We start from the raw sequence: 24,035 nt of genomic DNA, 5'->3' as shown, positions 1-24,035 counted from the left end.
GTGCCAACAACTTCTGCCTTGTAAAGGACTGTCTTGGAGCCTGGGGCAAGGAAGGGAGGGTCTAGCTCAGAACACATCCATCCACCCATCCATCTGGTTGTTTCTGAATACAGTTTCTTTTCCAGGGACATGGAAGGAAATAGTAAAGGAAAAAAATAAGATGAAAACAAGACTCAGACCTGATTCTCAGCATAGTATTTGTGCTGGATTTACCGTTAGAAATGGGTGAGTGAGCTTTGCCACTTGCAAAGGCTCTTTTTACATGCCAGAGCTTGTTGCACCTTGTTCTTGCTCCTGAACATGAACATCTTTTTTCCTCCTTCTTCCCAAACAGGAAAAAATATGCCTTTTCAAACAGCAAATGTGCATTGTTACAAGTCTGCACCTGAACGCACACGTCCCCATTGATTAAAGTGTCCTAAACATGAATCCTTGAATGAACGGCACACTTTTAAAGTCAGAATCTTCTCAAAAATTGTGCAAAGGCAAAATCAAGCTTGGGAATGTGCAAAGTTTCTCCCCGATCACAGCCACACTGCTGCTCATGGTTCTGAGTCAGGCATTTGGGGACAGCATGTCTTGGACAGCAAAAGTTATTTGCTTGGATTTCCCAACACCAGATCAACCTAAAGGCCTAGCTGGTCCAGCATTCTGTTCCTCCATCAGCCAAGCTCACAGGCAAACCAAAAGCACACAAGAACTGCGCTTTGTTCATGGTCCCTGAAACTGGTGGGGTTCCCATTTGGGGGACTGGATGCCATTGGTCAGAAGGGAGAACTGCAAAACTCTAACACAACCCTTAGAAACTGGCAGTCGTGAACCAAAACCAAAATAGAGTAGAATTCCATTACTACTCTATTTGCCCAGTGTTGACTATAAAACTTCCCCTAATGATATTTAATAGTGTCTTGCAAGTAAGACCAACAGAAAGATCAGTTTTCTTACCAAGGAAACAACATTGCAGGAATGTGCAACAAGCATCCCCATCTTTTTGCTTAATCATAAACAAACAAATAAAAAATAAAAGATGAAATGGAGAGCTGATAAATTGGCATAGAGTTCCCTGCCAAGTCTATTGTTGCTCATAAGGGTTTTTTTTTTTTTTTAAAGAGCAACATATTAAAATAAACACCATTGCTTCCAAAAGGGAGTTGCAATCTGGCCTGTTGGCTCATCTGATATTTTTAAGTATTTGATTCCCTTTTGCCTGTCCTGTGTTTGGATACTCAGAAAGCTGGGGTGGGGGTGCGGGGGGCAATCCAAAAGTGTAATTGGAATTAACTGAACTACTCACTTGCAGCTGCCTGACTCATTGATTCCAATAGATTTATCTCCAACTTTGCCTGGATTGTGGCTTGTCATTCCACAACATGAGACTATTATTGAAGGCTGACGATGCCAATTACTATCACTTTAAGGTTGGGAAAAAATCTGTTTGACTTTCTGTAATGTTCACTGTTTGTGAAGCACATGTTCTTTCCATCCCATTAGTGCTTCTAATGGCTTTTTAAGTCTGCATGAAAATTGATATGCAGTTTTGCACACAATTTCCTATAATATATGATTTTTTTTCCACAGTCAAATTCTCCAGATGGATGCCCTTTCATATACAATTATCCCTCACACACACATTTCCGTATGCAAGTCTCGCTAATGGGTGGATTTTTGCATCTGTATTATGGATCACAGGTTAGGATGAGAATGGAGAATTAGCCCCCAAGCGACCTGTGAGCATCATGGCTGAATGGGGACTAGAACCCACATCTCCTGAGTCCCAGTCCAATACTCTAACCAGTCTGCTACACTGAGCATTAACAGCATTCTGGTCACTGATCATTAAGGCATGAGCTTCCATAATTGATGCCCCCTGACACTTGCTCATTGTCTCTCTGTGGCCCACCCCTGCCGATATCATATGAACCCATCTTCACTGCCCTTTCATGATAACCTCAGCCTGGCTTCCCTGTTTACAAGGGTGCTGGGACAGAGTTCCAAGGATCCAAACAGGATTGAGTCCACAAGAACCCAGACTGAGTCAGCAGGCAAACCAAGGTCAGTTGGCAGTCCCAAGACAAACAGGGTGATCCAAAGAAGAGCTAAGATAGCAGGGAAGAACCCAACGTGAAGCTGGTACCCGAACATTGTAATGACTGACTACTGAAGGATTCTAAGCCTGGAGATTCAGAGTCTACCTGGAGAACAGCTGCATTGATGCCATGCAGGGAAGGGCCTAACCAAGGGGATACACTGACCTACAAGGAGTCCATATTCCTCAGGTGAGCAGGCACACACCTGTACCAGCCTGAGTCTGGGTCTCTGCAGTACCAGTCCAACACTGTAACCAGCAGCTGCGGAAGGCAAAGAGGAAACTGCTAAGGCAACACTCCAGGGCAACAGAAATGCAAAAGACGACGGCCCTGGACAGCAGGCTAACTATGAGCCAACAGTGCAATGCAGCTGCAAAAAAGGCAGGCGCTATTTGGGGATACATTAATAGAAGCATTACTTCCAAATCATGAGAAGTAGTTCCCCTCTACTCCTCACTAGTCAGACCTCATCTGGAATCCTGTGTCCAGTTCTGGGCATCAAGACTTAATAAAGATGCAGACACATTAGAAAGGGTCCAGAGGAGGGTCCGGTTTGGAAACACTGCCCTGTGAGGAGAGAATGAGAGAACTGGGAATGTTCAGCCTTGAGAAGAGAAGACGGGGGGGGGGGGGACACATGGTATCCCTCTAGAAGTAGTTCAAAGGATGTCACAAAGAGGAAGGTCAAGATCTCTTCTTGCTAATGCCAGAGTGTAGGGCAGGGAATGATCAGTTCAAGTTGTGACAACCCAGATTCAGGCTGGACATCAGGAAAAGCATCCTTATTGTCAGAGCAATAGGACAGTGGAACCAGCTGCCTGGAGAGGTGGTGGGCTCTCCCATGCTAGAGACATTCAAGGTGAAACTGGACGGCCATCTGAGTGGGATGGTGTAAACTGACATCCTGCAACAGCAAGGGTTGGACCTGATGGTCTTCATGGCCGCTTCTAATCTACCAGTATTCTATGAAGCATCAACCATACATCACCTCTAAGCTGCTTTCTTCTCCCATCAATACTCTACATCCTCCAACTCTGCTGTATTGTGTAAATTACTCAAAATGAAGGAAGAATGGTGTTAAAAACTAACTTCCTGTCCTCTGACTTCTCAGTATGGTGGTCCTGATTGGAGCTGGCACAACTCCAGTATGGAGGGCTGGCATTAAAAACCCCCAAATGTGTCCCATGCAGTTTTGCCCCAAGACAGAGCATTTAATAGCAAAAGCCCATGAAAAACAGATTCTTCTCAGTGCAATGAGGAAACAAAAGCTAGGATCTTAACAAGCCTTTTAATTATAATATGCAAATAGGTGGTTGAATGCAGCCTAATTTGCAGACTGAAGTATGAAAGATCATGTTTTTAGATAAAAGTGACTCTCTAATGACTGGAATTTAAACTGAGTTCATTCCTGCAGAAATTATTCCCTTCTGTATGGTTGATTTTCAAATAGATTTGTCTAGGCCTACTTTTCCACCCACCCACACAAACCATCCCCACCAGAACTAGAAGAAAATTGTGCACACTTAGCCAACATATTGGAAAGCTTTGGAACCTGAAAGGTTTGCCTTTTGTTTTTGAAATGCGATTCTGACAGGTTCACAGAGCCATATGGGTTGGAAGGGATCCTGAGGATTACCTAGTCCAATCCCTTGTTAATTGAAGGCTTGGTACCACAGGGAAAACCTACCACCTCCTGGCTGAATAACCACCCAGCTTCTGCTAAAATATCTCTAATGAAGGAAAGCCCACCACCTTTCTAGACAATCTGTTCCACTGTAGAACAATTCTAGGCATTTGATAGCTTAGGGTTTTTTTTAATTGACTTTGGTGGCATTTTTGAGCTTCATCCTCGAGAGATGGCCAAGAATGCAATGCATGTTTGAATGTTTATTTGTGTGCACATATTCTCTTTCTATGATATATATCACCATCGCTCTGCAGCCTCCCAGGCTGCCTGCACTCCCTGCCCTGACCTTGCCCTACAGCAGGAATTACCTGATGAAGTCTCCCCTGGGCTTTAAGCTTGCAGTGTGGGAAGCCAAGGTGGCTACAGGCTGCCAGAGACAATGAAAGGTACCACACGCACTCACACTCCTCAGCCATCTCAGAAGGTAAACACAACAACCCAAGTCCAGCTCAAGACAGTTTCTCCAAATTGTTGTTCTCTGCATTCCATTCCCACAGCAAACAGGGAGCAAAGAGCTGAAAAGTCTGCTTTAAGTAAATTTTGGGGTGAGGGTTACCCAGGTAGAACAACCGAAAACTGAGCTGAGGATTTGTGTACTTCTTCAGCAAGTTCGCTTTAAAGTTTTCTGCCATTTCCACATAATATATCGATCCAGCCTTGCTACAAAGATGAACATTACAGGCAGATCAATTTCAGTGTACAAGCTGGCTAATTACAAAATTTGGCAGCATCATTCATTTGTGGTCCTTCTCAGTTCTCAAGCTGAAGCAACCAGTGCTGCTCTTGTTTGATAGGGGAGGCATGGGAGTAGATGGATCATGCGTATGATCCATCCTGATGGATCTTGTCTCCCTTCATGCACTAATCTAATCTGACAATTCGGAGGAAGAAAACATCGGCCTGCCATCTGTCTCTTTCGCTGCTGTAACACAGGTAAGGGCTTTATTTCCCAGTTGGCTTTGCAGAGGGGGAGAGAAAAAAGGATTCTTCTTAGAATCAAAGCAAGGGGAAGCCGCACCAGTGCTTTTTAAGTCAAGAGGATGACAGGAGTGCCAGGCGACACATGCCTCTAATGCACATCAAAACCCACACTTTTCTCAGCCCATTGAAGCGCAACTCTTGTGGAAGTGGGGGCTGGAGAGACGGAAGGAATGGCCTTTCCCTGCACATTCATTTCGATACATTAGCGCATCAGCACACCGGCCGTGAAGCAATGGGTGTCTCCTTGACAGGGGCTTCACCTGCCTCCTTCCACAGTATATTAAGCAATCAGCAAGAAACGTATGTGCTGCTTTAACCAGCTCCTGCTGGTACGAGGAGATAAAACTCAGGGCAGGGACGAGCCTGGTGGGAGATGGGTGACTAATGCCTCCGGGAACTGCTGATAATGAAGTGCCGCAGAGCAGTCCATCAACAGGCGAAGCAGGGGAGCAGGAAAGGAGCCGGCCTGCTGGGCAACATTCTTTTTCCTGGGGTTTTCATAGAGGATGTCCTGGGTCCCATTAGACATGTAGAGCCAGCGAAACACACGGGGCTGAAGGCAGTCCTGAGTAATGCTCACCCCATGGATCCCAGTGGATCCACTTGACTGAGGCCGGATCCAACTCAATGGTGCCAGTTTTGCACACTGGCTCTGGGAATGGCAGCATTCATCTCCTCACCTCAGAGCATGGAGGACGTCCAGGGCCCAGGCCTGGACATCAAAAGCAAAGGCGGGAGGTGCTCATGTTGAGGTGGTGCCATGTGCCACTTCAAGAGGGGTTTGGTGCCTGGCAAGCTTGGAGGAAGGAGGAGACCTGATCCTCATGCCTCCATAAGCAGAGAAAGATGCTGAAGGGCTAGTGAAGGCAGGCAGAGAATGATGCCAGAATCGGGCACCAAGGTTTAAGAAACATTAGAAAGGGTCCAGAGGAAGGCAGCAAAAATGACCCAGGGTTTGGAAACACTGCCCTGTGAGGAGAGACTGAGGGAACTGGGCATGTTCAACCCTGAGAAGACTGAGGAGGAACATGGTATCCCTCTAGAAGTACCTCAAATGAAGAGGAAGATCAAGATCTCTTCTCAATAATACCAGAGTGTAGAACACAGAATAATCCATTCAAGTGGCAACAACCCAGATTCAGGCTGGACATTAGGAAAAGCTTCCTCACTGTCAGAGCAATTGGACAGTGGAACTAGCTGCCTAGAGAGGTGGTGGGCTCTCCCACACTGGAGACATTCAGGGTGAAACTGGACAGCCCTCTGAGTGGGATGGTGAAACATGGCGTCCTGCAACAGCAGGGGGTTGGACCTGATGGCCTTCATGGCCCCTTCCAACTCCACTGTTCTAGGATTCTGTTCTGCCCTGACTTGCTTACAGTGCCTCAAGCTGGAATTCTGCACTTGTCTAACCTCTGGGGATATGGAACAGCAGCTGGATGGTGGGCAAAGGTTTCCAAGGAGGGCTTGGCAGGAGAGGTGGCATTCCCTCATCCTGTGTTAGCCCCCTCTGGAAGCAGCCATGGAATGGCCCACAGAAATGCCCAGCAATTCTAGGAAGAAAGCTGCATTATTGCGAGAGAGATTGTGGGGCAGGGGAAGGGGGAGGGTTTGTCACTTGGGGTGTCTCAAAAGGGAGGGGGAAGGAACTCCCACCCTCTATGCCCCTAATTGCAAGTTCACCTCCAACATTTCGACCACCTTCCATCTCTTACTAAAGATGAACAGCCCCTGCCGTGAACGAGTTGGCGATGCTTTCTGTCTCTGCTGTACTTTGCAGAGAGTCCATGTAAGCTTCCTTCAAAACCACCTTCATCTACACCAAGCACTAAAACGAGGCCATGGGTCTCTGCCTCGAGGAGCCTACAATCTGAAATTCAAAACAGAGAAGGCAACAGAAGTGGGGAAGATGGTGGGGATGAGTAAGCAAGAAATTGAATTCTGCAGCAATATTCAGCTTCACAGCAAGGAGGCATGTGAACCTGGGAAAAGAGAGGAAGCAAAATGCATGATTTCTGAAACTGAAGCGTAAGTGGATATGTTTTCCTCCCACCTTTCTGCCATCCTGGGAATCAATAGCAAAACGGAGTGAATGTATGTGGTGACAATGAAATATCGGCTGCCTTTTGAAAGGGGAAAGAGGAAAGTGGGCCAGGTTTATCAAGGAGCATTAAGATTTCGCAAGCAATTACCTGTCTGCATATTGAGGCTTCACAAAGAGCAGAAGGTCCCCGATAAGAGGCAGACACTGCTCCACGATAAATAAGCGAATGCCACCTTGTCCCTCTGTCTGGCAGCGATAAGAGGAAATGTGTGGCTTAGATCCATTTGCATCTTTTATGAACCTGTGCTTGGGCTCGGAGCCGACTCTGATGATGGGGTGTGCAGGAGGGGTTGAAGGGGAAGTGTGTATTATGGAGTTTTTCCAGTTCGGACTCGAGGTAAGGGTGAATGTAGTCAAAGATGGGTTCTAGCATGCAAAACACAGATACTGGGGCAGGGGGGGGGGGATGGCGGGGGAGCTCCAACGCTTTCCCCTGCCTCTCCCTGCTCCACCCTGCTGGCTGGTACCAAGTTGTGGGTTCCTGACAAAGCAAGGAAAAGCAGCATCTCAACCCACCACCTCACAATTCCTCCTTTTCACAACCAAAGCAAGCTATCAAACTGTGAGTCTGCTCTGGGGAGTGTGACATTTGACCCCCCCCCCCACACACACACACCATGGATGAAGAACTTAAGAGCTGGACGAAAACAATTGAGATCAACAGATCTCACGCATGTTCACTCCTGAATGTTTCATTCTTGCCTACATCATGATGGAGCAAGCACAGCAGTCAGACAATTCAGGCCCTGATCATTGTTGCAATCCTGAAAACACCCCAAAAATAGTGGAGCTGTGCTTCCTAGCCACTCCACCATCATGCTGAGAAAGCCTCTTTTAGAAGAAAAAGAACAAGAGCAGACAAGGAAGAAGAATGCAAGAAAATGAGTAATTGCTATTATCCAAACCCAAAACAAAGCTGCAAAACAAAGCCTTCGGGTTAGGGTCTTGCATTTAGCACTGGACTCCAGTTTCTACAAGTGCACAGTAAAATACGGAGTTCTCCAAGTCAGAACAAATACTGGGCTACATGCAACAATGATTTGACAGGCAACTTCCTATGCTCTGATGCAATACACTTGAAACATCACACCTGTGGTGTGGGTGAGTCAACTTGTGGGTCGAAAGGATCTCCATGCCTGCAGTACCACCTTACAGATGGTTGCTATGGATACAGCAGCCTCCGGCTAAGCAGATGAGGTGGCTTGAGGCCCCAGATCGCTTCCCTCTGCCTTTACCGACCTGTTGCCTCAGCCTGGGTGGACAGTACGGGTGGATTTGCAGCAGGTTCTCTAGACCACCTGCCCAAACCTCCTGAGCTGCTGATCTGCCTCTCGGGCTTGGGGGGCTAGTCCTGGCACCAAACACACATTCCCCGCCCGCCTACATTAATCTTGAAGGGGCATCTAGTGCTTACCCTCAGAAAAGGGGCCCTTTCTCTCCCCAGCAGCTTCACATGTGCAAGCACCCCCTTTGCAGCTGATGGACGAGGGGTGCATGAGACCCCCTGCTGTTCCGTGGAGGTCCTGAGAAAGGCTAACAGTGATGTTCCTGGCACACCCGCCCCCACCACAACCACACACAGCGCGGGTTGCTCTGCGACTGGAAGGATTGGGTAGCTTTGGCTCACATTTATGCTTTCCGTTGGGATGGTCCCTGCACAATTCCTCCCAAAGAGGGGATCCGTGCCACACGAGCAGCACCCGGAAAAGGGGTGGGCGAGCTGCAGCCCCGGGGCCGTTCAGAGCCTAACCATCCCCCACGATCATCTCAGACTTCCAGCAAGCTCTGGCAAGGCCAAGCGAGTGAGTGAATGAGGGGTGGCAGAAAGAGAAAGGGAGTAGCATAGAGAGAGAAAGGGAGCAGCATAAAGGGAGAGAATTGGCAGAAACTGAGACGCCCAGGTGCAAAAAGAAGCACAACTGGCCCCTTTGCCTTGGTTCATGGATATGCAGCTCCCAGCAGACCAGTCCTGGGAGAACGTGGTCTTCAATAACAGGGAAGAAAGGAGAAAGAGAGGCGTTTCTATCCCCCGTCGAGTAAGGGATAGAAATGAAGCTTTCCAGGGCACACCTCAATGCATCGTTTCATGAAACTGCTTTTGGGAGTCACGGAGCTCAGCACGGCAAGTCAGGAACATGCAGCCACAAAGGAGGTTCACCTGATAGGTGCCGACTCGTCCCCCTTGTCCAGCCAGTCCTGAGGTGGGATTATGTACATGCACCAGAGGCCCCAGTTGTAGCCGTGGGCTGCGTTGGCATACTGCTGCACCTCGAAAGTGTTGTACTTAATGTTGTCAATAGCCGGAAGAATGATCCGCTTCCTGTCCTCTTTGATCCGCGTAAGCGCTGGTTCTACCCTGTAAAGAGAGCCATAATTAAAGTTCGCAGCTAGGCTGGGGAGCTTCCCGGGGAACCCACTAACAGGGCAGTTCCTGACTCCTGAAAGCTTCATCCTGCACGCTGGGACCCTTGGCTTATATTTTGCTATATAATTCACACATAAACCTACACTCTAGTTCTTCTTGAATACTGTCAAACGCAGGCTCATATAATGGCCCCACATTTCAGCTTCCGCCCTTGTACCATTTTCTTTCTACACAACATGTCCCAAAACGTGCATTAAAAAGTTCTGTGGGAGTCTTTTAATTTACTTTTATTAGTTGAAACCTAAAATCCATTCATATGCCAATCCAAACCTCCTGGGAAACATGCAGCATTTTCCTTGCCTGAGGCAGATTCATCTGGGTCATAAAATGACCCCAAATGCAACTAATGTTAGGTCTGAAATTGATACTGGATTAACGTCCATAAAAATGGGGGTTTTTTTTATCAGGGTGAGTTGCCTGAACCATATGTGGTTAGAAGTTTGAATTTGTTAACAGCCCTGGCCAAGTGACCCTTTGGGGACAATGGTTTATGACAGTAAATGATCTTAAGGAAATATTCACAACAAATAATCTGGAGACAAAGTCATTTGGACAAGGTGCATGCCATTTTTCTTCCACCTCCACACTATGGGGAAGACTTCACCAAGGTTTGCACATGAAGACCGTGTTATTTCGGTGAAAAGAAAGCTGAGAAAAGAGTAGGCAGTTGATAATCTTCTCTGTAGGAAATTCAGGATGCCAGCTCTTCACTTCAAAATCTGGTGTGTTTGGAAGCATAATGTTGGGAAGCAAGTTGGAGCATTAAAACTGGACATTTGACTTGTTTCTCTGTAAATATCAAAACCACACAAGCACGGGGCCAATTTTGTGCTGAGCTCAGTGGGCTTTTTTGTCCGTGGCGATTTCCTCTTGATTTTAAAGGCTCTAATGGTTCAGCATTCATAGAAGTCCTTGCTGGGTAAGTTGGCTATTCCATAATTGTGTGTGTGTGTGGAGGGGGGGGGATCACACATGTTGTGTGGGGCTTAGAACCAGGTCACAAATGCTGGTCAACATACGTGACCTACCTGGAGATGAACCATAAAGTAATAAGTGTGACACCATCTCTGTTTCAAAAAGGGCCTGCAGAAGATGGTGTCAGGATAACCTCAAGATATTTGAAGCATGTCCAGAGGAGTGTGACCTGGATGGTGAAGGTTTTGGAAACCTGGATCCTATGAGGAAGAGAACTAGCTGAGTTCAGAGCGGAGAGGAGAACATTAGTTGTCCTAGAAGGAGTCACATCTTCACCCGCCTAGCTCTGCAGTGACAATCATTTGATTTCCAGGTGGAAAACCAGTGCCCCGACACTCGTTTTGCTTTCCCTGACACTATAACATTCCCCTCCCAATTCGATCTTGAATATATCCAAGAAGTCTCCCCTTAGCAAAGTTACAAAAAGCAGATGGAAGAGATTCAAGAAACACCATCTATTCCTATGGACAGAGAGGTTGATCTTTCATTTCACATGTGTCATTCACTCAAAATGTCACCACTCATAAGCCTAAATGTGCAAATGAATCTGAGCACATATTCTCTAAAAACCTTCACATATTCTCCAATTTTTTCACAGATTCCAACATTTTTGCTTGCATTGCAAAATGTGCACTCAAAAACACATATAATACAGAAATGCTTTGCATCTGAACAGCAGCCAAGAATGAGAGCAAGAGCAAACCATGCTAAGCTTTGAAGTTCAGATAATTTCACTGAGTCTGAGCTATCCTGGCTTTCTCATTCCTAATCCTATGAAATGTCTGGAATGGGCACTGGTTCTTGGTTAATTAGATTGGGGTTCTGGTCAACTGCAGGCTAAACATGAGTCAGCAATGTGATGCGATGGTCAAGAAGGCGAACACCACCCTTGGCTGCATAGCCAAAAGTGTGGCTTCTAGATCAAGAGAGGTATTACTACCACTCTATATGACTCTGGTGCACCTGCAACTGGAGTACTGTGCTCAGTTTTGGGCCCCTCATCACAGGAAGGATATAGCCGGATTAGAGGCAGTGCAGCGTAGGGCCACAAGGTTGGTGGCCGGTTTGCAGGGGACAGGGTATGAGGTGAGACGGAGGGAACTGGGTCTCTTCAGCCTGGAGAAGAGGAGACTCAGAGGGGATCTGTTGGCGACATACAGGTATGTGAGGGGATGTCACATGGAGATGGGGAGAGACCTGTTCTCCCCTGCAGAGGAAGGCAGGACGCGCTCCAACAGAGCAAAGCTCAGGGAGCCAAGGTTCCATCTGGATGCCAGGAAGCACTTCCTGACAGTTAGGACCTTGAGGGTGTGGAATGGGCTTCCACGGGAGGTGGTTGAGGCCCCATCCGTGAGGGTGTTCAAGGATAGGCTGGACGTGCACATGGTGGGCATGTTGTGAGCGGAGTCGGCTGGTGCCGGAGGTCAGACTTGATGGCCTGGGAGGCCCCTTCTGACTCGCTCTGTTTCTATGTTTCTATGTTGTGCATATGCACACATGCATGAGGGACATGAGAATTTCACTCTTGCTCACGAAATGTGAGCACGCTCTGTTTGAAGACCCAAATGCAATTCCACGGACACACCCACCAAAAGTGTTTGCAGATCACTGGGTATGTTGTGGCATTTGATTCACACAACTGTGCCAGTTTGATTTTGTGTAGATCACTCATCTACACCGATCACCAAGACACAACGGAAGAAAAGGATTATGGGTAGTGGTAAGGGACATTTAAGTCTACTTGGAGGAGTTGTGGCAGATAAATGATGAAAATTCTAGCAACTAATATTTTAAAAGAAATAATTCCCACATAAACAGAGCTTTCCCAGGATGTATGATGCCAAATAAAGAAGTGTCTGATAAGATACCTGAAATATGTAGGCAGAATATTGTTCAAATTCCCCAAAGACCAGAATATGTTTGGCTTCTATTTCCCCTCCAATGTTGTTCAGATAATAGACACCTGGCCAGCTTTACCTTATTTAGGTCTCCACAGTACATTAGTCGAAAGGTGACAGTTGCGGAACCTTAAGTTCATTTATATTGCCTCGAGAGAATGCGGCCCGGCAAACCAGATGCAAAACAAAATCAAGGCAAACACACACACACCGCAGCTTGTGCTATTTAGAAAAGATTAGAGTTATGAGATCCTCATCCTTTGAAGGATGGCAAGGGAGTTCTGCAGAGAGGCTCTGGACATACTCCAAGAAAGCAAACACACAATTTGGCAGAAGGTACCTTTTTCTTGTCACTTCTTCAGCAAGACAGCTTGTTATGCTACAGGCAATCAGTGGAAACACGGAGGAATAAAGCCCCCCAAGCGCCAGAGTTGTCATTCCCCCAGCCGTGGTCGATGATGCCCATGTCTCCATTCTAGCAGAAAGAAGGGGGATGCTCTCTGGGGGACACATGCATCCATGCATGCGCAGGTGAGCATGTAAGCACATGCTTCTGCCTTGAGCATCAAGGACCTGAATAGCAACCAGCAGACAGAGGTGGCATTAATGACACACCACGGATGTGTTTACTTTGAGCAGAAGGCCCCGGTTGTTGCGACTTGCTTGTCGGGGGAGCAGTGGGTGGGGAGAAGTCACCCCAGGGTATTTCATTGCCAAGTGACAGCCACCGGCGGGATGAATTCTCTGAGGCTGACACCGATGCTACAGGTTGGACAGACTTTGCTTATCATGTCTTTGCAGAAATTTCCACTGGAGAACCGCACAGATAACTAGCATGGTGGATCTGCTGAGTATCTTCAGAGCACAGCCGCTTGAAAAGAAAGGGAGGCATCGAAGCAATAATAATGCTTAGCGTATTAATTGTGTCTGCCTTCCCAGACACAAAGAAGGCAAAAGCTCCTGCTGCCAAGTGCCAATCAAACTCCAGGCCAAAATGGCCCTCCTTGACAAGTGACCAGCAATGCTATTCTGATAGAAGGCAGAAAAGGAGGGAGCGAGAAAGCCAGAAATTCAGGAGGTGGAGGGCAGAACTCCTTCAACTAATATCTCGTAAGTTCCAGTCTAGGCATACACAGTCTTGTCCCTCCAGCCCCCTCCATCAAGAGGAGACCACCAGGGGGTCTATCAGGTGCTACTCCTATGACTCAGCAGTGAGTCCTGCTGAGCTCAGATGGGCTTGCTTTTAAATAGATTCGTACAGGCCAGCGCTGTGAGAACCCTTTTAAAATGTGCACTGGAGGGGAAGATCTTCTCACATTTTAGCCCATGAGGGTTTATGCAGATTTTAAATGCATGCTTCCCATTTGAACAAGATTCAGGAATGGGAAGAAGACAGACAGAGCTTCATGCAGGACATCTTAGGGCCATGACAAGTTCTAGTCTTGCTGATATCCTCAACTCCACGCATTAGCTTTGCTTCCTACCACTTTCAGTTTGCGATAGTTTTCTTTTTCTCTCCCAGCCAGGAAGAATGTTTAAGGTTGGTAAATTCTGATTCCAAATATGCTGAAAAGGAAACTCTCAGTCACATGCCTGCCTTTTGTAATGTGTACTATACATACATAAAAGAGCCCAGTTATTGTCTCAATGAACCACCCTGGAAGATTACAGGAAAACACTTGTACTCCAAGGATGTATTTTCCATGATTTCTGGCCCTTTAAGGCATAGCCCTTCCTGATGCATCAGATCGCAACCCCCCTTAGCCCCACCCATCCTATTTCACGGCCAGAAATGTTGGAGTCAACTTCCACAACCTCCACAGAACCTCACATCATCTGGCCCTGCTTTAAAGTGGGACAATCTTGGCCAACAGAGGACAATGATTCACTTCTCCTCACCTCCCCACTCGGAGCAGCTCAGCCACCCCAGAAGCAGGGGAAGGAGTATCATTACCCCTGACCACCCCCTGGATACAGAGCAATATCGATGGACAGAGCCCACCCCAAGTTCTGGTTGCCTGTTATTGTCAGAGCTCCTGAAATAACTGCAGTCCATGATGAGAAGCGGTCACTGGTAATCCAAGCTCACTCCCACAAGGCTGTTGCTGTTTGCTATCCTTTTTGAAGTATCTATTGGCTAAAAGGGAAGCCTCTATTAGCATAAAATGGCACCCAGCATGACAGTCCCTTTAGTGTCCTGATTATAGAATGCAATGTCCTCTCCTCAAAGAGCCGCCATGCAGTGATCTGTTTCTTTGAGGCGCAAAGCGAAGATGCTGAAATCCTTCATCAAAGGATGCATTTCTGATGCCTGGTGGAACTGTCACATTGGATATTGCTGAACCTCGCCTTTTATTTAATACAGCTGACTATGGCCCTCCAAGGCCGTTCGAGTTGGTCTGACTCCTGCTCACTTTGTGCAGCTCCATGGCAACTCCATAAATCATCTTGCTCTAGTTATGCAGCTTCCTGTACAAGAGGGATCAGATTTCATTATGGGAAACAATGAGAATCTAAGCGAGACTATTTGAGCTTCTGCAGCCTTTCTGAAGTTCTCTTTTTTCTTTTTTACATGCTTGCTGGGGCGAGGGAATCCTGCTCCGTTCCTTAGACAAAATTAGTTTCCACATAATGTCCTGCGCTTAGGCAGGGAGAATCAGATGCACCCTTATCGGACGAGTGACACTGGACTCGGCTGTTGTAAAAATAAAAAAGGTGGGGGGAAATCTGGAAAAGCAGAAGCCAAATAGGAGTCGGCAATGCGATAGCGTAAAGGTTCAGTCAGTTCTGGATTATGTTAGTAGAAGCATATTGTACGGACTGCACAAAATAACAGGATGGATTCAGCGAAGTCGCCCTCTAGGAGGGCTGTGTCCAGTTCGGGGCTTTCAGGAATATATCAATTCGTGCATGCAAAGGAGGCTAGCAAATATATCTGTGGGCATAGAGAGCAAGCCCTGCAAGGAAAAAGAGAAGGAGCTGGATGCATTAAGCCTACTAAGGAGAGGAGAGAAGCAATGTAATAGCTATCTTCAAATACTGAAGGGCTGTCACAATACCTAGTATGGACGCACACAAGTGTTCATGCCTAGCTTACATGTTCCAGACACGAGCACGCCTGCCACAACTGCTCGTCAACTGTGTGTTTGCTGTCATCTCATTTCTGCAGCTTCCCAGTGAGCTGCAGAAATTTCCTCACGGGTGCAAATTCCTGTGGACTGAACCAGCCCTAATTTGTGCTATGGAGAAACATTGCCCAAATAAAGAAACAGGAGGAAAACTTGCAGAAATCTCTTGTCCAGTCCCAGCTTGATGTGCAGCCATTTCCTAGCCCCCAGACCAGATATGCTGATGTCATGAGGCTGCCCTGGAAGGTGGTGGATTCAACTTCCTTAGTGGTTTGTGAGATGCGGCAGAATGGGCACCCGTTGGTTTATTTGGCAGGTGTGGGATTCGATGGTCTTTGAGGCCCCCTTCCCACTCTACAATTTTATCAAATGACGTCTCCGCAGCAGGGCACATGTTTTTAAACTGCAGGTTGACCCCAGAAGATAATATACTTCTCTCCAGGCAGCACAGAATCTCATTAACAGGCACAAAATATGACACATTGAGTAACAGCGATGCATCAAGTGACCGAAATAGGCAAGACTGAAAACAGCAGGAAGAAGCTACTGTTTCTCCTTGGCCATAAGAAAAAAAGGAAAGAGGATCCCACCTCCCTCCATTAAATTGCATTGTATGTACAGATGTGGCATTTCACAGTTAAGATGTCAGGTCTTCTGGGAGAAGAAGTATGGTGATGAGATATCTGGATTCTGCAATAGCAGCAACAGTGCCATCTTGACAAACGCCCTCAATTCTCGCTCCAAGTGACATTTCTTAAGTCAGAATGCTCTGCCAAGGCATCAGTAGAACAACCACGGCATTGCCCCCTATGAAACACTGAGCCAGCAGTCTGAAACTTGGCTCGTCTGTATGGATGGTGTTCTTTGTCCCATGTCACTGGTGGGATAGCTCTCAACAGAAGCTACTGGGTCTCCCGCAGATGGGACATGAGTAGAATTTCCCCTAAGTAGAAGCATCTCTACTCTGGTTCCCCAGAAACTGGCACTGCGAAGCATAGTCGAGTTCATAGTCACTGTGTCCTGCAGCCATTGAGAACCTCTCAGAAGTCTAACCATGGGCGCTTGCTCACTTCTTTACACTCAGAGGGTGTGTTTCTGAATAGACAAAGAGGTCAGACCCACACCAGAATTCTCAAGCAGCCTCATGGCAAAGACACAGCATTAATAAGAAGTTTCTCCTTGAACTTCTCCTGCTTCGGGGAAGGAGGACTAGTAAACACGCGCTTCCCGTTTAGGCAGTGGTGCCTTAAGGGCATGATTCGGCAGAAGACGTCATGCAAAAGCAGCCGAGAGATCCACACATGAAATGTGACTGGCATACCGCATTTTTCAGTAACAAGTTCACCCCGTAAGCCCATTAAGTCTAAAGTGGAGAGAGTCACATGCCATTCTTGATCACAAAGGCCTAAGTACAGTCACCTTTTACGGGGGTAACCAACCTAGTGCACCCCCTCAAATGTTCTGGACTACAACTCCCATAAACCTTGACTGCTGTCTATGCTGGCTGGGGTTTATGACAGATATAATCCAAGATCTCGAGAGCATTGGGACAGCTATTCTTACCCATGATTACGGTCATGATGACACCCCCGCATTATCACCTAGACTTTCTCCTGTTCACACCATTAATGGGGTGGGACAGGTAAGATCTTTAATAAACTGAAGGATCAAATTACCGAGGGTTCCAAATGTATACACATTTTAAGAAAGGGAAAAACTGTATTACAATTGTAATACTCAATATATACCTATAACAAAAGATGAGTTCAAGTCATGTTTGATTTCTGCAATTACAAGAGGTGTTCAAAGTGCTCAAGAGGTGCCCAAAGTTACTATCAGTGTCCAGATACTTCTGATTATGGTAAAGTACTGCTTGAGCAATGTTGACTAACATGTCTACCTGTATCACCGTGTGTGCCATTTCAATTTCTTCCCAAAGTACTGCCATCTGTTGAGCAAATGTCATACTATACATTGCTACTATAATTCAATTCAGCTTTAAAAAGTAGCACATAGATAGCATCTCCTAAAATCTGTATAAATTTTGGCACTCCCTGTATTCACAGAGATGATCTGTGATGGAATATTCCTATTCCCACTTCTTTGGCAGTCTGAATGGTGAGATTTCACAGATAAAATGATGGCGAAGGAAGATTCCCCCAGCTGAGGGAAAGAATGAGATCATGTTACCAAATTTTCTATCTGAATTGGAACGATGAATACAGAAGTGTTGCTGGAGGAGAGTTTTGCAAATAACCTGGACTAACAGAAAGACAAACCAATGGGTCCTCCATCAAATCAAGCCAGAACTTTCCCTAGAAGCAAAAATGACAAGACTGAAGCTGTCGTACTTCAGACACATCACGAGAAGGCAAGACTCCCTGGAGAAGACGATGATGCTAGGGAGAGTCGAAGGCAGAAGATAAAAGACCAAATATGAGATGGGCTGAATCCAGCAAGGAAGCCACAGCCCTGAATTTTAAGGAGCTGAGCAGGGCTGTCATGGACTGGAGATTTTGGAGGTCTTTCATTCACAGGTCTGCCATATGTTGGAAACAACTTGATGGCAGGACACAATAATAAATACAGAAACGGATGGGAACCAATGGAATAATTCAAACTTGAATGGCAAGATCCTACTTTGCTGCCCTGACTATGGGTGGGAATGGGATAGCTTCAGGTTCAACAGATACCTGAGAGTTACCTAGACAGAAAGGTAGCAAGTATCATTGAGCTTGAGTTTTCTGACTAAGATGGAACCCATTTGCAGCCTCTGCACTGGACAATGTCCAAAGCAATCTGCAGCCAAAGTCAGTACATTCCTATGCTTTTAATGTGGTTTGTGGACCAAAGAAGACAGCCCGTGTACATTCGGAAAATGAGCTTGAAAGGCATCCTTTTGAAAAATGTGCACACATGCACACACACACACAAAATTACAGATGAAGGTATAGGTAAGCAGGGCAGAATGCACACAGCTTCTGCTTGAGTCTGCTTAAGTCCACTTCTGCTCAGGTAGCGCCTGCTGGCTTACTTGTAATGATGCAAAGATAGAGCATCTTTCATCATTCAATCACATTTATATTCCGCCTTTCTCCACACCTGCAAGAAAGTCAAAGCGGAGAGACTCCTCCATTTTCTCCTCACAGCCACTCCTTGGGAGGTAGGCAGGCCAAGAGTGAGTGGCGGGCCCAAGGTCACCCCGTAAGCGAGACGACTGAGTGGGAATGAGATCCTGGATCTTCAGTCCAACACTATTGGACTATTGGGAATTTCATGATTGCCAGTAGGTACTCTAAACACAGGAGACCCGAAAAATGTGGGTCACCAGAGAAATACAAGAAAGGAACTGGCTCTGCACTCTGGATATAATCAGGTGAAGAGGGAGAATGCAGGACCCTAGAACTTTGCTGGCTTCTCCTCTGTCTCTACAGGTCTTCTCTGGGTGTTCTCTGCTTAGCCTTCAGCTGACCCTTGTCGTGTCATCTCCCCCGCCCGTGCCCTGTCGATCGCAGCATCTTACCAGCCGGTGTTGAACTCAACGTGAGCATCAAAGAACCCAACAACAGGAGATGTGGCAGCTTTCCATCCTTGGATTCTGGCTCGGATCAGCCCTTCCCGTTTGTTATTGCGAACAATTTTCACCAGTCCTGGATACCTTTTATGGACATACTGGTCCAAATTAAACTTCAGCTCAACTGTAAAAGAGGCAAAAAATAAAAAATAAAAAAATAAAATTTGATTGGTATTATACACGGCCTGTGGCATTTCAGTGAAATCTCATTCTCCCTGGGGAAATATTTCTTGAGAACACCAGCCCAGCGGTGGATAATTTAATCAGACCAATCTAATTATTAAGTATGCAGAGTTCTCCCCTCCTATTCCCTCAATTTAAAAATAGATTGAACAACAGAATTTAATATTTTTGTGCTATTTCTATGGTAAGTATCCCAAAAGCAAATAAGATGAGTTCTTGGAACAATATGAAGTTTTAGCTTTGTTCTTTGCCAGGTAATGATCAATTGTGAGTTTTTCTATACGTAATCAGTTGGGTAGCCTCCCCTTCCAGTAATTCCTCAGTCAGATCCAGTTTCATGTCTGTTTCACAACAGAAATGCTGCATCTCTGCCAATGGGCCTTCTATTGGCTTCAATGCAGATTTTTCCATGAGTTCTCATACTCCTGGATGCCCATCATTAACCTTCCATTAAAGTGAATGGGGAATCCAGTGTGAGCTGAGCTGTGAGATGACCTACTTTGCAAGAAGAGGGCCACAGTTCAGTAGTACCTAGAAAAAAAACACTGGTCCATCTACCTCAGTGATTTCTACACCCCTTGAGCTTGCTTAATTTCACCTTCCAGGTCACCCACCTCACAGGCACAAAGTAGGGGAAAGGTGTCTGTGGTGTTACAGCATTAAAAGGTTCAAGAGTCATTCATTTCAGGGACCTGCATACAGCTCATGTACCGCATCCCCAGTCTATACCAGTATTCTCACACCTGGTCCTGCTATGGCCGATTTGGTCCAGTTCTGTTGCAAACAAGAGGCAAGTCGTATGGAAAGTAGACAAGCAAAAGCATTGCCAGTCCGGGTCAAAAGGACAGGAGTTAGCAACACAGGAGACCCCTCCAAAGAGAAGCAAGGTACCAGGAGCTGAAAATTGCTCCAACAAGCAGTGGGTCTCAAGTAAGGACTGAAAAGCTGGGGCTTCTAGTGCCACCCCCAGGGCTCAGCTGCAGCCCATCAGAGACTTCTGGACGAAGGCCACCGCATGAGGAGGGCCCTTCTCACAAGAAGTTCCTTACTCATACGGTGTCTCTGGCAAACGGGCAGGCCTGTCCACAGTCCCATCTGGCTTGCCTCTTGTGATGTTCACCCTCTCAGGGGCTCGGTGGCTATTCAGGCCTCATCTGAGGTGGAAATGCCTTCTTCTGAAGGTGGACCCATGGCTCTTCCTCTTCTTCTGGCACGGTCTTTTCCCTGATGTTGGTTTTCTTGGGGAACGCCAGCTCCTCTGAAGAGGATGTCTCCAATGTGGGCACACCCTAGTGGTTTTGGACTTTAACTCCCATCAAGCTCAGCCAGCATGGCCAATAATCAGGAACTGCAGGAAGTGTAGTCCAGAACATCTAGGGGACAGCAGATTGGCAAAGGATGGACTATTTGGGCTGACTGGGTCTGCAAGCCACGCTTAGGAGCTCTGGGGAACTTTTGCATGGACCTAGAGTCCTTTCCCAAATCACTGCCAAGCACATGGTAGGAGGCTTCGGCAAGGGGCGGCATAGAAATGTTTTAATAAATAAAATAAATAAAACCACCAAAATCACAAACACCACCACCCTAAGGCACGTCCCGATCACATACTTGTTACCTTAACAGCTTCCTCTCTTTATGGACAATGTAGAAAGACAAGCAGGAAAACAGGTGTTGTGAACACTTACCGTTGTCACTGTTGTCATCCACCAGAATAATTTCCTTGAGCAAATGGGACGGTGTGTGATTGGCAACACTGTGCACTGAGCGCAAGATGACCGAGAGGGCCTCGTTGACAAAAATGAAGACCACTGAGATCTGGGGAAGGTCATCGGGGTAGGACATCTGCTTGCACCTGGGAAGAACAAAAGGAGGACTGAGGCCTGCTGAGTGGTTAATACATGGAACCTTCTAGAGATCACCCAACATCTTCCCAGGTCAGTGGAGACACCCCCCTCTCATGGTTGGTTCCCCCATGCACCCTGCCCATGGCCCAACCAGTCCACCGGGAGCAAGAGACTCTTCCTCCAGCCACTCAGATGCTGTCAATCCTTTTTGGCTCTACCCCCAGTCATGGAGCCAAGTGTAGACAAGACAGCGAGAGAGCCCATTTTCACAATTTGGCCCGAAAGGAGAGAGAGAAAAGAGCAATCTCGTCTGCGGCAGCTAGACGAGTCAAATGCATGGAAGCAGAGCTCTGCAGAGCTCACGTCCCGTTCACAGGCTTCTCACGGGGATATGTGGCCCACCCCTGCAGGACAGGAATACAGGACAAGTTGCGCCTCCGCGGTGATCCAGCAGAGCTTCCCTGTGTCTTCTGCAACACACCTTGCAATGAAAGCCAATTCCCAACTCCCTCCCCTGCATAGAAATTAACATTAAAAATAACCGACATGCTCTCGCAGGCAAATCCAGTGTCCAATTATCATAGCAATTACGGGTCCTGTTCTCTAAAATACAGCTAATGATACCACAGGAAATGACTTTCCTTGCTCTTGTCAAACTCAGCGACCTCCTGGCTCATGCCTTCAACATAATGATCACATTTTCTTTAACCATTAGCCATTTATCTTTAGGGGGTGAGGGAAGGACATGTTTGACTACCAGGTGACCCCTGGCAATTCGCCAGAGTGGAAGAAACATGGAGCAATCCATTTTCAAAGGCACTCCCAGGTTCCATGTTTTGGAATGTGCACAGAAGCTCTTAACCATCGTTCTTGTGGCAATGTTATCACTTGCAAGAATGACATTTATACCCCTAAGAGATATACTGGGTGTTTTAGGCACAATCCTTTGCATGTTTACACAGAAGAAATCCTACAGTTCCCAGGATTGCCCAGCCATTATTCTGCCTAAATAGCATAGGACTCTGCTATTATTTATATCATTTAATATCTTCCAATGAGGCCTAAAACAAACCCTGAACCAGAGATCATTAAATGGGTCAATTTCCCTTCTATTTCTCCTTTTTCCAATGATAACTTCATTTCATCAACATCAATGTTTTTAATGGCCCATGATCTATTTTTTTAAAAAACTCCATGATTAGGTACACACATTTCTACAGAGATTACTCCTAATTTATGTATTTTTGCATGCAAGTTTACTTAACTTGTATTTTCACTAAATAGTTGCTTGTATGCACTCTCCCCTAATATAAGCATTTTAAAACTTTTTTAAAAAAGGGAACAGCATTGCAACATTTGGAGAAGTATAACTCAGAGCAGAAATGTGTTCCAGCTTGCATATTGGTTTAGAAGTACAACAACCCAGTGAGGTAGGTTAGGCTAGGAGTTGGTGTCTAGCCCAAAGTCTCCGGTGAACTTCATGGAAATCATTGTTCCATTTCTTTGGAATTCCCTGACCCTGGCACTGAGGCAGGCACAAGAATTAGGTTGTTCTTGGTGCCAACAAAAAGGACTTTGCCTTCATGAAGTCTGAAATAGCCTACCATGGTTTTATTGATCTTGTCTTTAACATCTTGCCTTATTTTTCACTTGTTTTCTCTTTGATTGTCACTACTCTGAAACCCCCAGGCCAAAATTTGACATGACATATAAATCTTGTAAGCACAGAATAAAATACAGGGGGGATGGATCTAGGAAAACCCAGACTTCCCCAGTTCTGAGCCCAGGAATGTGTTATTAAGTCCCAGAAGTGAACTGAAGTTCCAAGAGCTGAACAAACAGCTCTTCCGAGTAAGAAATTCACTTGGATTTAGTCCAAAACTCCTTATTTCTACAGTAGGATTTAGGGCCATTTGTTGGTGCAGAAATTCTGGTCGATGCGCTGAAAATCACCTAGAGATCCACCACTGCAGCCAGAATGACCTTCTACCTTCCGCTGTCCTAAGGGGATGTGGTTAGCAGGTACATGCGAGTCTCTACACTAAGAATGTGGACCAAATAGGAGTTCTATTCCTGCTGGCTTCAAATTTCGTCCCTCTTCCCTCTCTCTCAACAGGAGCTGAATCCAACACAGAGCTGTGGGAGGACATGGTTGAAATTCTTGATCTGTGTTTCATCCCTGGAAGCAAGAGCAAATGCTGGGTACAGAATAGATCCACTCCATGGCTGCCGAATCTTGCAGGCAAACCTTCTGTCTCAATTTTATGTTTCCTAATCAACCTAATTAGAATTTGTTCTTGCTCCTGGGGAAAATGTTAACGACTGTATTCCATGGCCTTTCCCCTGCCGAGTAATGAACCTTTTCCCCCACAATCCTGCAGGAGAAAAACAAAGGAGCGGAATAATAAACGGGCATGATGCAGAGCTAATGAGATAACACAAGTGCTTGTTGATGTGGAGAGCAAGAAAAGAATGCAAACTGAAAATGTCTTTCCTTACAAGTGAGACAGGGAAAGAGTAAGGCTATCTCTAAGCCATTGGAAGAACTTCTCATGTACTTGTTGAACCTCCTGGAATCTCAGCTGAACAAGCTGAACTTCAGTGAGAAGGATCTGGAGCAGTGGCATAGCTAGGGCTGGACCTTGGAGCCAAACTCCAGGACCCTCAGCCCTGGGGGTGAGGCAGGGGAGTGGATGGCAGCATCAAATGCTCACTGAAGACCAACAAGCGGTGACATCATCAGCATATCCAACCGAGCTTCATTTTTTAAATTTCAGGATGAATGTATTCCATTCATTTTATGCTGCAATGATGATTTCTTGATTTGCTTAAAATGCAAAGCTTGCACGATCAAGTGTCTATCTATTGATTTGCAGCTTTGTTAAATATTCTGTCATATAAGGGATGCAGAAGCAGTTGTAAAGGAGACAGTGGTGATAGGAGTTGGGAGAGAAAGAGAAATATCAGTTCTTTGCTTCACAGATAAAGTAATACGGAGCACAGCACCACAATAACAATCTCCAAAGAAGACCACCATATGCAAAACTCCAAAATGAGTTACCTGCACCACTGATTTGAGCAATGCACCTACAAGTCTACTGTGGAATGTCTAGAAGGGAGAAGCTCTCCTAGTCCTCTTCTCCCAACCTCTC

General features: G+C 46.3%; 1 protein-coding gene across 34 annotated transcripts in view; it reads right to left on the bottom strand.

Moving 5' to 3' along the window:
• GALNT9 (polypeptide N-acetylgalactosaminyltransferase 9) overlaps positions 1-24,035 on the bottom strand; it is a 236,812-nt gene that overhangs the window by 102,483 nt on the left and 110,294 nt on the right. For 33 of the 34 annotated variants that reach the window (XR_006415730.1, XR_006415729.1, XM_044440803.1 and 30 more), the window contains 3 exons: positions 20,725-20,891; positions 18,806-18,980; positions 9,015-9,212 (listed from right to left, as the gene is read on the bottom strand). Coding sequence is in view for 32 of the 34 variants with exons in the window: in XM_044440803.1 (XP_044296738.1) it covers positions 9,015-9,212; positions 18,806-18,980; positions 20,725-20,891 (540 nt within the window). In the remaining 2 variants the exon portion in view is untranslated. Of the gene's footprint in view, positions 1-9,014; positions 9,213-12,494; positions 12,630-18,805; positions 18,981-20,724; positions 20,892-24,035 lie in introns of those variants that run through there. The other variant, XM_044440819.1, reaches the window with a different exon arrangement.

Source organism: Varanus komodoensis, unplaced genomic scaffold (genome assembly GCF_004798865.1).
Source record: "Varanus komodoensis strain SLA01 unplaced genomic scaffold, ASM479886v1 scaffold38, whole genome shotgun sequence".
NCBI classification, from domain to species: Eukaryota; Metazoa; Chordata; class Lepidosauria; order Squamata; family Varanidae; genus Varanus; species Varanus komodoensis.
Note: the sequence above shows the minus strand (reverse complement) of the source record. Positions and strands in the feature narration are given on the sequence as shown.